Source organism: Medicago sativa, chromosome 2, assembly GCF_051527215.1.
Source record: "Medicago sativa cultivar Bolivia chromosome 2, Bolivia_mono, whole genome shotgun sequence".
Lineage (NCBI taxonomy): Eukaryota > Viridiplantae > Streptophyta > Magnoliopsida > Fabales > Fabaceae > Medicago > Medicago sativa.
This window is the reverse complement of record NC_140750.1, coordinates 36,989,212-37,003,589: the sequence shown is the minus strand read 5'-3', so window position 1 is coordinate 37,003,589 and position 14,378 is coordinate 36,989,212. Positions and strand designations below refer to the sequence as shown.

At 37.8% G+C, this 14,378-nt stretch overlaps 1 protein-coding gene and 1 non-coding gene across 2 annotated transcripts; one reads left to right on the top strand and one right to left on the bottom strand.

The window, feature by feature from the left end:
• Positions 1–12,057: 12,057 nt before the first annotated feature.
• On the top strand, positions 12,058–13,998 carry LOC146946633 (uncharacterized). The gene is made up of 3 exons (XM_085748271.1): positions 12,058–12,413; positions 12,648–13,091; positions 13,963–13,998. The coding sequence occupies exons 1-3, from the start codon at positions 12,081–12,083 to the stop codon at positions 13,996–13,998; spliced, it is 813 nt and encodes a 270-aa protein (XP_085604397.1). The 5' UTR covers positions 12,058–12,080.
• Positions 12,444–12,550, bottom strand: LOC146946634 (small nucleolar RNA R71). Its single transcript, XR_015029420.1, has one exon. It is a non-coding gene; the product is annotated as a small nucleolar RNA R71 (small nucleolar RNA).
• Positions 13,999–14,378: the final 380 nt, after the last annotated feature.

Below are 14,378 nucleotides of genomic sequence, written 5' to 3'. Positions count from 1 at the left end.
TAACCCTCAGTGGTTTACCACCTACCTTTCCGTATGAACGGGTAGATGGAGTGCAGGGTGCTTAGATTGTGTGCTTGATGTTGCCGAGGAGCGGAGTTCCTCCTTTTTATATGGGCTCTGATCTAGGGTAGTACTTGCATGTTGGATCTTATTTCGATTATGTAGTTGGAGTTGAGACATTGATTGTATCTGAGAGATGTATATATTGTCATGAGATGTGGAGATGTTACTCATATGGTTTTATATATGTTCCGCTGCTATGTTTATGAAACTTGACAATTTATACATGTGTGTTGCTTTTGTTTTGATGACGTAGCATCTATTTCTAGAATATATTTGTATATTCGCGCGTTTTACCGCTTATTAGAAGTAGGGTGTTACAAGATTCAACAGGAAGTTTCAAAGGTGGGATAAGTAATCCCAAGACCAGCTCGTGGAATGAAGTAGCTAACAAGTCCATGTTGTAACACCCCGTTTTCCCAACGTAAAAATTTCATAATTAAAAATCAGAGTAATTCCACTTTAAACGGAATGCTACACTTCTTAAAAATTCATAAACTGAATAAATAACAATTTATTCTTCAAAATCATTTAACATAAGTAATTCAAAACTTCGCAACGGAATTAGTTCATTCAACATAAAAAGTCTTTGCCACGCAGGCCTCATCAGAAAATCTCATAAGTCTTAGTTCAATATTTATTCATAAAAGTTCATAAACAATACGTAAGGAATAGAAGTAAAGTCAAGTCCCATCCCGTTACGTATCAGAGCACCTAGACACACATGTGAGGAGTCCACTCACGACGCCTCTAATCTTGATTACCTGCAAGTTACCCATACGAAGAGCAACATTTCCAAGCAGAGGGGTGATATTTCTCAAACAATAATATTAAGCATATAAATCATATAAAGTACATTCAACAATTTAAACATCTTATAATTCATTAATCATATCTAACAACTTAAACTTCCTTAACTAGTGTCACTATTCTTCCTATATTAGTCATATACTTCGTATCATATCATCATATAAATATCATCACATATCTACAAATATTGGTCATAAGCATTATCATATATCCTTTAATCATAGTATCATACATCATCTTAATCATAGACATAAACATCATCATATAACATCAAGTACTAATCATAACCATAATCATCAAATCATAATCATCAACTCATAAACAAACATCATCATCAAAACTATCATGAACATCAACAACAATAATCATTTAGCATCTTATAATCATCATAACAACTTCTTAATGAAACTCGTAATCGACTTCATAATCATAGTCATAAACAACTTCATGATTGACTCGACTCTTGACTTGACAATGCGACTCAACTCGACTATGCAACTCTTATCATCTTAAATCATCTTGAATCATCATGAAAATGCAAATGCATGTGGTACCAATCTAGGGCATAAGCCCTCGTCGCTTGTGAGCATAAATATACTCCTAGAGCATAAGCCCTCGTCACTATTGAGCATAAATATACTCCTAGGGCATAAGCCCTCGTCGCTATTTGAGCAAAAGCTCCTAGGGCATGAGCCTTCGTCTCTGGTTGAGCATAAGCTCCATCGTCGTGGTTGAGCAAAAGCTCCAGGGCATGAGCCCTCATCTTTAAATGAGTATGCATGGACTCAAAATCTTACGTCTTAGAAACTTCATGAACATCTATGACATCTTAACAACTTGACGACTTCATAACGACTCGACGACTTAACAACTTCATATCATCTTAACGTCTTAACATCTTAACATCTTGACAACATATGGATCACATAAATAATTCATGTCATATCATAATATAACAATATCAAATGTAATCTAATGATTTAACAACTTAATATTAATGCAAGATAGTCTCACCCTCACCTTAGATTAATTCCTGAATCAGCATCAACGTTCTTCTTTCCTAAAGTATTCTCCTCTTCTCTTGACTTTTCTCTTCTCTTCTCTTCTTTCTTGTTATCCTCTTTTCCAAAAAGCGGTTTCCGGTAAACTCTTTCTAACCTAAGCTTCTCTATTTATAATACTAAAATATTCTTCCCAAATCTATTTAGGCCCAACAACTTATTCTTCTTTCTATTCTAACCCCCAAATCCACTCACACTAATAATCCTCATATTCTAATAAATAATATTTCTCTACTAAATATATAATAATACACCAAATAACAAATATATTTCCACATAAAATAACAAATATATTTCTGCACCAAATAACATATATATTTCTACACAAAATAACAAATATATTTCTACACCAAATAACAATTATATTATGCTAGTAAATACCAACATATAACATAACAAAATATCACATAAATCATGTAAATCATACCAATCATATAAATATATTCTAAAATTAATTAAAATAATTAAATAAAAAGGAGGGCGTTACACATGTTCAACAACACAAAGAAAGGTGCATACAGTGACTTAACCATGGAGAAGAAGATGCTTCTGAAGGGTGGTGGTAGTGATCAACCATCCTTGGAGCACAAGATTTTCCTTCATTTTGTCATCACGAAGGAAAAAGCTAATGTGCCCAAGTACATATTCAAGCATATGATCAAAGAGCTAAGGGAAAGCCAGGAGAACAGAAGATGTTGGGTTCCCTATGGAAGACTCATCTCAGAGATCCTTCATCAAGGAGGGATTCTGAAAGCTCTTAACAATGTTAACTTCTTCACTGATGAGCAACTTGACACTGAAACTGGCAAAGTGATCAATGCAAAGAGACTCGGGAAGACGAAATTGATTGAGAAGGAGGCCTATACAAAGCTCAGCACAGATCTTCAGGAATCTGATGCTATGTCCAATCTGATGGAAGACTTTCCACCAATCTGCAAGAAAGATCCTCTTGAAGTTCAGATGAACTACATCAAAGACCATTTTGCAACAACTGGTAAGAGGATCAAACTTGAAGATGTCCCTAAAAAAATGTATGGTGGTGCTCTGCCAATAGCAAAGAGCAGGAAGACAAAGAATAAAGCAACCACCAAGGATGAGTATCTGGATGATGCTCTTGAACAACATGCAAAGAAGGCCAAGAAGGAAAAGAAGGAGAAGGCTACTGCTAAGGTGAATGTTGTTGGTTTTGGTACCAACTATTCAGGAAGAAGTTCAGGACCTGGACACTGATATAGTTTTGAACAAGAGGACCAGTAGTGGAAAAGCTGTTGCAACCTCACAGTCTGCTCCTAATCAACCTTCTTTCCCAAAGAAGAAGAGAAAGAAAGCTATTAGGAAGCTGAAGTTGGCAGCATATGTGGCTGAAGATGAAGAGCAGATTGTAGCTGCTACTGATCTAGTCACAAAAGAACTAGAGAAGAAAAAGGCTGAAGATGTTGCTGCACTTGCCAAGATCAGAGAACTTGCAAAGGGCATCGAAGTTCCTGCATCTAGGATAGCAAGGGAAGATGCTGGTATTGTTGCACAACAAGTTGTTCAAGCTGCTGAAGAAGTACAAGAGATGGTAACTTCTGAAGCTGGAAGTTTGCTGATGGTAGCTGCAGAGGGTGTCCAGGAGGACAATGTTGATGCTTCAGAAGCTGTTATTCCAGAAGCTTTAAGAGGTAATCCTGATTCTCCACACATTGATAATGTTATAGTAGTAGAATCAGATTCAACCCCCTCCATATCCTCTCAATCCACCTCCTCAACATCTTCTTCAGACTTAGATGATGTACCCTTAGGCCAAATTTACTCAACCATTCACAAAGGCCTTTCACCATCAACCAAACTCCACAAAAAGCCTTCTTAAAACATCCCTTATGAGCCTATGATCCCTAGTGTTGATGAAAGGATAGGGAACATGTCTGAGATGAGAAACAAAGTCTGTGAAAGACTACCCCCTAACCATCCTTTCCAACCACCAATGATTGAACCCCTCAACTTTATTCTGCTGATGCAGAGGTCATAGGTGAGCATATATGTTATGAGTCTGCCAACCTTAATGTTGAATCATCATCATCTCATCCATCTTCAACCAACCAAACCTCAGGAACATCAGTTTTAGAGAACTTGGTCAGTCACTATTATGGTGAACTGCTAGGTGTTATGTCTAACTTAAAGATAGCCTCTGAAGTAGCTTCTAGTGAATTTGCTTTAGAAAGACCCCAACACCAAACACCAAACCAACAAATGGCCTCAACAACTTGTCCAGATGTTTCTATCCCTGATGTCGCGTCATTTTTCGGAGATCAAGGCTATTTGATTAGCTTTTTGACTCACTAATTATTTCACGACTGAACATTTAACTTTTTTGAGAAAAGGGGAAAAAAGTTCAAACCACCCCATATTTTGAAAAGATTTAAGGTTCGGGGGTTAGTTACATAAAGGGAAGGTTAAACCTAATCATACTATCTCTTTTACCTCGGATCCTTAAATGATCCCACTAGAGGTAAACTATATGCTTACTTAACCTACTTTGTGAATAGATATCTAATCGATTCACGTCTTGCCTTACTCGTATGGCACTTTTCTTCTATACGAAGATAGTACTCTATCACTAATGCATAGAATTCTATTTCTCTACTAACTATTCTATTTCTTGACAAGCTATGTCAAGGCTCTACTTACATTCCCTGCTTGAATGATTAACTTGCTACCCGATTCTTGTTGTACTATTCTCTCATTTGCCATGCTTTGCTATCTATGCCAAACACTTGCCACTTCTCAAGAAAACTTTGCTAAAGATTATCAAAATAGGACCTTGGTTTGAGGGGTTTACTTTTATAAAAAACTGCACAAGAAAAATCTGGTACGAAAAACACCGAATTTGCCTGAAATGAGCAAGCAGTACCAGAATGCACCACTTGCTCGCCTAGGCAAGTAACTTTATGTCGGCGGCGAGAAGCTGCTCGCCATGGCAAGTTGGAGGCAAGCAGAACCTTGGTTCTGCTTCGTTCTGCTCGTTGTGGCGAGTAATAGCTCGCTGTGGCGAGTTGTGACAGTCCAAAACTTGTAAAAATGTATTTTTGACCCAAAAACCTCAAACCAAGTGTCTCTAAGTATATTGGAACATATTTGATCATAGAATACTTGTAAAACACTCATATGGCAAGTATTGACATGTTTAGTAAGCAAGGCAAGAAGAGGGCAACTAACTTATATGTAAAAATCCTAAGTTTTATATTATACTCACAAGTCATAACATAATCCCAAAGGTAAGGAATACTAACTATGGAACTCACCTAAACAAAGCTGCACAAGATTCTTTAGCTTCCAAGCATCACTTCCATTCACACCTCAAAACCCTAGCTCTTGATCACTTGCTTTTCCTTGGCTCAAACCATTCATTCTTGTTATTCCTTTTTGCAAACCATGACACCATGATCCTTGTTGATTATGAATCCTTAAGTTATATTCCAACTCAAAGCTTTCCTTTACCAAAACCCTAATTCCTCATGAACTTCCCTTGAGGAGGAAAAGTAGTGAAATCACTCCATTCCAAACTTCATGTTACTTCTTTGCTCAAAATGCAACCATAACATGTACAAGATCAAGCTTCAACATCATCTTCACTCAACACCAACAAACCCTAACTTCTTTGAACCCATTCTTGAGTGGCGAAATAGAGAAATCAAACTTAATCCAAGCTTCTTAAAGCTTAAGTGACCATAAGAGAACATCAATCAACTTAGATCAAGGTTAGAACAAATTCTTGGATGGTAGGAGAAGAGAGGAAGGCATGAAAGAGGAGAGAAGGAGGAGAGAAAGCCTTTACCAAAAACTAGAGAGAGAAAGGATAAGTGAAAGTAAGATATTTTGGTGCCTAACTCATAAATATCCTTTAGTGAGCAATTACCAAAATGCCCTTGTCTTAAGCGTGTTAAATCCGACACTGATACTTTATCCGTATTAAGCTGACATCTCATAATAAATATTTCCGTTAAACTTATTGAACATGAACTTAGTCCTCTGGCACGATCGACTGGTAATATTCTGATACTGACAGGAGGGATATTACAGTGTAACTTTAAGTTATTCTTAAGTTAGAATATTGATGATGTGTCACCTCTAAAAAAAGCTTCATGCCTCTCTTATTCCAATTCATAAATAACTTAACTTAGTTTGAGTTAAAAAAAAAAATCTCATTTTCATCTCAGAGATAAATTGAAGTTTTCTTGAATCTCAAAAGCTATGTTTATTCATGTATAAAAGTTGCATTGTACGTATACTATATACTACGAGGGTTATGGAATTTGAGCAATTGTTTGATAGAAGTAAATTATCAATTCAGTCTTTGAATTTGATTGGGAAAAAAATGTGCATATTTTAATAATTAGTTGAGAATAAAGCCAAATTCTGAAGGTGAGAAAAACACAAGAAGGGGGGTTGAATTATGTTTTGAAAATTTCTTCGTTTCTCCTAAAACTGAACACACTAGTCAGAAGCTAGTTGAGACAGCTTCTGAAGTGATAATCAGAATCTGAACGCAGCGGATAAAAATAGAGAGAGAGAGAGAGAGAAGAAGAAAGACACAAAGCAATTATACAGGTTCCTTCCACAAACCGGAAGTGGTCATGTCCCCCTTGCACTTCCAAGGAGAGTTCACTAAAAGTAATATCTGATTATAATTGCTCAAGCATATAGCAAGAGACTTCCTTTGCTCAAGCACACTTTGCAAGAGTCTTCCTATGCTCAAGAACACAATCAAGAGACTTCTATGCTCAAGCACAACTGCAAGAGACTTCTAAACAAACAAGATTACAAAGAAAAGTGTTTGAAGTTGGACACTTGATATACAATCAGAGGTGCTCACAATACAATACAAATCAGATAAGACTCTAAGACTTGAGAATTTCTAGAATAAGACTTTGAGAAACAGAAATTCTAAGTGAATGCAGAACAATTTCAGTTGAGGTTTGGCACTTGTAAAAATGTTGAGAGTCTTTTGTTCAGCATTTCCAAATCTCTAAGTCTTCACTCCTTTATATAGAGGTGTGAAAGAGACGTTGTGAAATTGCCAGCACATTAAAAGAGTCGTTATTGAAGCTTGATCTTTCACCAATGATCTTTTGCCTGATTTGGTTGTTGTCTTATGAAGAACCAATTTGAAATCCATTCCCATTGTGAAGGAACATCTTTGCAGGCGTAGCCGTATTCTGGAGCTGTTTTCTTGTCTTGTAACGTGGACACAAAACAGAGTAGTGGAGAAGGTGGTTGTACAGTTCATACATAGTACAATGTCAACGCTTTTTGAAGAAAAGCTTCCAATGCCTTCAAATCTTCATCAAAATGACCGTTGCAAAATTCCACTAGTCTTCTGCAGTGTTTTCGAATCCAATAGACAGCTTTTGGAGTGTTGATCCTTGAATCTTCAGCTTGTGGTGATAATCAGCTTCTGATGATCTTCAGCTTCTGATGAAGTCACTTCTGAACTACCCGCTTCTGATGAACTTCATCTTCTGATGACGTCATCATTCTTCAGGAGCACGTTGTCTTCAGGAGCACTTTTAGTCTTCAGGAGCATTTCTCTTCAGACGCTTTAAAGCTTCCTTTTCTTGATTCCTTAGCTCTCTTTTTGTTCTTCAGAACCTTTATATGATGTAAATTTTTAACTATGGTCCTGTACACTTGAACAAATATTAGCTAGTCCAATTTACAATTTTTAATACCTTGTTATCATCAAAACTCTTTAAGGTTCATTGTTAAACACATTTTGTTCCAACAATCTCCCCCCTTTTGATGATGACAAACAATAGTATTTAAAATTGATCAATTGTTGTTAATCTAATTAACAAGTTGACTTTGGGGTTCGGAGGTTTGTAAGCTCATAGTCTTAGGTTTGTAAGCTCTGACTCCCCCTGAGTCTGATAGTCTTTAAGGTGGGGTTTGTAAGCTCCCCCTAAGTTCTATCCAGGTTAATTAAATTCATTTAGCGCTCAATAATATCAGAGCTTTTAAAAAACAAATAATTGAGAAATAGATTATGGATAAGAAGAATGGTAGGATTTGAGTTGGAAAACGTTATGAAAGGTCCCGCTCTTTACTCTTGTTGCATGCTTAACGATCATGTTGTGAAAGAACGTTTTATAACGTCATCTACACAATATGATATCTTTGATCCATTCTAAGGACTCTTTCTAACCGTCAAGCTAATGACATTAAAAGAGCGCTTCGTGGGAGGCAACCCACGCATTTAATTGCTTTTGTTCTATTTTTCTTTGTTTTAAGTTGTTTTGTAGGTAATTGTCCAAGTGTGATTCGAAAAAAAATCGAGAAATTGAAAAATTCTGAAGCCCCTAGGACCAGAAAGGTGGCACGGCCCGTGCTAGGTATGGCACGGCCGTTCCAAAGTTTTTAAAGGAAAATGGAGGATTGAAGTCAGAAAGATGGCACGGCCCGTGCCAATAGGTGGCACGGCCGTGCCCGACCTCTTGTGCCTATATACACAATTTTTTTTCTCTTCTTCTTCCTCATTCTCCAACACAAACCTCTCTCTACCTTCAAACTTCTCTCTAAACCTCCATAACCTTCAAACCTTCAAACCCTCATATCTTCCTCAATTCTTAACCAAATCACCCAATTCTTTCATCAATCAATCACAAATTTCATCCAAAACAAAAACCACCAATCAAAAACAACGTTCACCTATCCAAACCCATAATTCACCAAAACCCTAATCTTTCAAAACCTAACCCAAACACCATAAAACCTTAACCAATCTCCACATCCACAACCCCGTACTTAGGTACCTCCAAAGGGTAATGGCTTGCACTATTTGGGACAGAACCGAGCTAGGAAACACTAGAACCGATGAATTGTTCATGTTATGGGCAATGCTCCACAACCACCCCGTCAACACATGCTTCTATTTGATTGACTACCTAGACTTCTTAGGTAATAAACCACCCGGTAGGGGAGACATAGTGGTGGGTGGCATCATCACATACATAGCTAGGTGTTTTGGAGTAGGTGAAGATGAGGGGATCAAACCAATTGAGGGAAACAATAGGCTCAACATAGATACCCTCATTGCTATGAATTTCATCAAACATCGTCCACCCCTTCATTACCAACTTAAGCTAAATGTACCAATCATGTTTTTATTGCCTAACCCATCTCGGACTACCACCGAGGTGGAAGAAAATTGGTTGTATGTTAATGATGTGCAGGTTCTTGGTGAGCAAGATGATGATGAGGGAGAAGGTGCTAACTTGCACCAAGAGGGGCACCATGGCCATGAAGCCGGTGAGCTTAATGAAAATCAAAGATGGACATGGATTCACAATGAAATCGAGAGGATGAGCACCGAGCAACAAAGGCAAGGTATTGAGATCTCCGGCCTTCGCAATGAAGTTCAAAGGGGCAACCGTGTCAATGATGAAAATAATGAGATGCTCCGTCGGATGATGCAACACCTCCAACTTCAAGGTCCTCCTTATGGACCTCAATAACATGTGAGCTTTCCTCTTCCTCTCTTCCCTTCTTCTCTCTCTCTACTACTCTTCTTCTACTCCATCTTCTTCTTCTTCTATTTTAATTTTTCTTTTCTTTTGAATCATTGAGGACAATGCTTCCCCTAAGTGTGGGGGGGGGGGGGGGGGGGGGGGGGCTACTAAAGTGTCTAGAGTCGTTGTGTCCAAACTCCCTTGAACTTTATTCTTTTGTTTTGTTTTTATAGCAAGAGGCACGATTAGTAGCTTGTTTTTAATGTAAATATGGCATGAAATTTTTTTGTTTTGTCTCTTCTTTAAAGGTTGTTTCTTGTACATAAAAGTAGTTTCTTGTGTTTCTTATGTTCTTGCTATACCCATATCTTGTTTTAATGTGAAAATTCTCCAATGAGAAAAGCACCCGGTTGCAATCCTTGAGTAAATGTATGAATAGGTATTTTAAGGAGCACGTTCTATCTTTAGTGTTAACTTAGACCCTTTAAAGTCTTAAGAGTAAAAGTAGTATAAGTTTGTGTGGGAAAATTAATCAAATTGTTCTTAATTGTTATATTCTTCTTAATTTGTTAATGTTAAATGGGGCGGGAGAATGGCACCAACATGTGGGGAAAGGACAATTACATCCTAACTTCCTAATTGTGGTGGTGACTCCTTAATTTGAACTTAAATGAAACAAAATTCATCAATGCTAGGGGGAAAGGACAATTACATCCAAAAAGACTTCCTACGCGGAGATGAAACAAATAATAATTTTGCAGCACTGCTTAGGGTGATTTTGAATCTAGGGGGAAAGGACAATTACATCCGAGAAGACTTCCTACGAGGATAGATAGCCCCTAAGCATCTGCAGCCCCTTGTGCTTAATTGTTAAATTAATTCAATCCTAACTTTAATTCCCATCACTCTTATATGAAATGAAGAAAGGACTTTACTCGGTTACTTTAGCACTAAGGATAGAACCTGTTCCTCATAATATCTGTCTTATACAGGAGCAAGAAAAGGGTTGGACTGCACACACACACTCACTTGAGACTTGATGTTGGGTAGAATAGGTTCATGAGGAATATTTGAAATTGTAATTAGTGTACTTGGAACAAAACCTTTCTTTGAGACTTATGTTCTTAATATTGCCATAAATCAATCTTTTGTTGCTGCTATGTTTGTTGCCTTTTGCTTGAGGACAAGCAAGGATTCAAGTGTGGGGGAGTTTGATGAGTCATAGATAGTCATATTTATTGCCTTATTTAGTTTAGTTTTATTATAGATTTGATTTAGTTTTATTGCATTTTATTTTATATTAGAATATTTTACTTCAAATTGTCTTTTGTTTTATTTTAGGAATAAATATATGGTGGAAGGTGCCTTGGAGTGAAAGAAAGAGGACTGGAGCAAATACAGCGCAAGAATACGAAGATTCGGGACAAAAATATGTTCCCCCAAACTCAGAAGCTTGGCACGGCCCGTGCCAACATGTGGCACGGCCGTGCCCGTCCCCAGGATACTCTTTTGCTGCTTTTCTTCGGGCCCAAGTTACCATGTTGCAGCTTTACCGTTTTATCCCTTTAGTTGCTTAGTTTCTAAGTCAGATGTAAAGCTATAAATAGAGTAGCTCTCCACCATAAACAAGACACCTTTACTTTGTTTATTTCAATAGCTATTTTAATAAAAGTCTTTATTTTCCTTTTACTTTCTTTGCAATTTACTTTACTGTTATTTTCTCTCTTCTTCCCCCATGTCTACGATGAACATGAGTGAGTAGACTTCTTTGTCTTGGGATCGTTGGATAAGTCTAATGACGTAATCCGGATCAAGCCAAGTCTTAAACCCTAATTAATTGTCACCCTAATTCCTAATCTAAATTCACCGTTTTAACATGAATTAATTATTATCAAACTGTGGAAGCGAACGCGGAGGGTTTGATAATGGTTAATTCATCATCACAGATATCAATTCATAAAGCGAACGCGGAGCTTTGATATCCGAACAAGTGAATTTAGACAAGGTTTGCGAAACATGAGAATAGTCTAGCAAACCTTGGGACACATAAAGTTTCAATCTTCAAGGGTCCCAAAGGCAATCACCCATGAGAATAGGTGTGGTTGTTGGAGGGATACACTCACTGACTTCGAGAGGAGCTGTGATATGCTAAAGAGAGACTTGTCCTTAGTAATTAGGACTAACGTTTAATTATAAGTTTAAGGCTTGCTTGTGAAAGGATTCGTTATTATGATGAACTAATGATCCCAAGGCTTTTTAATATTATTGTTATTTACCTTCAAAAACTGCACTCTCCAACTTCTTATTTCTTTCTCTTCTAATCAATTTCTAAAAGCTAATTGGATTGACCAACTCCCTAGCGGAACGATAGCTCTACTTACTACTATTACTTTGATAGGCCGTGCACTTGCGGTTTGGCCCTATCAAGTTTTTGGCGCCGTTGCCGGGGAGTTAACTAATTTAATTAGCTTTTTCTTAGTGATTAGAATTCTCTCTTCTTCTCTTTCTTTTTCTGTTTTTATTTTTATTTTTATTTTTCTGTTATCACTAACTTCTTGGGTTCTCAATTTTTATGCGAAAAACCAGAAATCGAGTTGTAATAATCAACGAGATCGAAAGGTATTTGCATAGAAGAAAGAGAGACGCACGAAATAACACCGCCATGGCCAATCGCACTCTCAAAGAGTATACAACGCCGTCTACGGCTGAGCCACAAGCTGTTATTGTGTACCCAACGGTTGAGGATGACAACTTCGAAATTAAGCCTGCCCTACTTAACTTGGTGCAGCAAAACCAATTATCGGGATCCCCCACTGAGGATCCCAATCTTCACATCTCTGTTTTCCTACGAATTAGTGGAACCATGAAGGAGAACCAAGAGGCCGTAAGACTTCATCTCTTTCCCTTTTCCTTAAGGGATAGAGCTAGCGCTTGGTTCCATTCCCTCGAAGTCGGTTCCATTACTTCATGGGATCAGATGAGGCAAGCATTCCTTGCCCGTTTCTTTCTACCATCTAAAACCGCTAAACTTAGAGACCAAATTACGTGGTTCAACCAAAAAGATGGGGAGTCTCTCTATGATGCGTGGGAGCGTTTCAAAGAAATGCTAAGACTTTGTCCCCACCATGGCCTAGAAAAGTGGCTTATAGTCCACACTTTTTATAATGACTTGTCTTATACCACTAAGATGTCTGTTGATGCAGCTGCAGGTGGAGCACTTATGAACAAGAACTACACGGAGGCGTATGCCTTGATTGAAGACATGGCTCAAAATCATTACAAATGGACCGACGAGAGAGCCATCTTTAGTTCTTCATCCTCCAAAAGGGAGGCAGGTATGTACGAAGTCTCTAACTATGACCACCTTGCTTCTAAAATTGATACACTAACTGAAAAACTTGGAAAACTCAATGTTAGTGCTATCAATTCTGCTTCTACTCCTTCTTGTGAAATATGTGGTATAACTGGTCATGCTGGTGTTGATTGCCAACTAGGTAGTGCTATTAATGGTGTTGAGCAAATGAATCATGCTCAATACAACCAAGGGATGAGACAAAATCAAAATTTTTATAAAAACCAAAATCCATATGGACAAGTAGCACCACCCGGTTATGCAAACAACCAAAGATTCACTCAGAAATCCAATTTGGAGATTTTGTTGGAAAATTCTATTGCCAACCAAAACAAACAACTTCAAGAACTTAAAAACCAAACCGGATTTCTGAATGATTCTCTTTCCAAGCTCAATACCAAGGTTGATTCTATTGCCACTCACTCTAAAATGCTTGAAACCCAAATCGCTCAAATAGCCCAACAAGTGGCTACCTCTTCCCAAACACCGGGAGTCTTTCTTGGTCAGACCGAAGCCAATCCCAAAGCCCAAGTTAATGTCATATCTTTTGGGGGTAGTAAGTTAGGCGAAACTTTAGCTAAGGTTAAAAACATTGGGAAAGAAAATGTCAAGCCTTTAGGTGATAAAGTTGTGATAGAAGAAGCAAAACCGCTTGAAGAAAACAAAACTCCATCCCCTTTAAATCCTGATAAGCTTAAACTAGAGGGTAAGTTTGAAAAATTTGTTAACATACTTAGAAAGATTTGCATTAAACTTCCCTTTGCTGAAGCTTTGTCTAGGATGCCTCTATATGCCAAGTTTTTAAAGGAAATTTTTTCAAAGAAAAGGGCTATAGAGCATAATGAGACAATAGCCTTGGCTAAGGACACTAGTGCAATCATTCAAGAGGCACCCCCTAAGCTTAGAGATCCAGGTAGCTTTGCCATACCATGTGAAATTGGGAATGAAGCCATAAACAAAGCCTTATGTGACTTAGGAGCTAGTGTTAGTTTGCTGCCTTTGTCTCTTCTTAAAAGGATAGGGATAGGAGAATTGAAACCTACCGAAATGGAATTAAAGCTAGCTGATCGTTCTACCATGAAACTTGTAGGATTTGTCGAGGACATACCTGTTAAGATAGAAGGGATATACATCCCAACTGATTTTGTAGTCGTTGACATTGTAGAGGACGATGACGTCCCTATAATCCTAGGTAGACCTTTCCTCGCAACTGCGGGAGCTCTCATAGATGTCAAGCACGGTAGGATAGTCTTTCAAATGAGTGATCAAATGGTAGGATTCGAGTTGGAAAACGTTATGAAAGGTCCCGCTCTTTACTCTTGTTGCATGCTTAACGATCATGTTGTGAAAGAACGTTTTATAGCGTCATCTACACAATATGATATCTTTGATCCATTCTAAAGACTCTTTCTAACCGTCAAGCTAATGACATTAAAAGAGCGCTTCGTGGGAGGCAACCCACACATTTAATTGCTTTTGTTCTGTTTTTCTTTGTTTTAAGTTGTTTTATAGGTAATTGTCCAAGTGTGATTCGAAAAAAAATCAAGAAATTGAAAAATTCTGAAGCCCCTAGGACCTGAAAGGTGGCACGGCCCGTGCTAGGTATGG

Coding starts and splice junctions, on each gene's coding strand:
- LOC146946633 (XM_085748271.1), top strand. CDS start 12,081: ATGGCCAATCGCACTCTCAAAGAGTATACAACGCCGTCTACGGCTGAG. Junction 12,414..12,647: donor AGATGAGGCAAGCATTCCTT/GCCCGTTTCTTT, acceptor CTTATGAACAAG/AACTACACGGAGGCGTATGC. Junction 13,092..13,962: donor TTTTGTTGGAAAATTCTATT/GCCAACCAAAAC, acceptor CTATAATCCTAG/GTAGACCTTTCCTCGCAACT.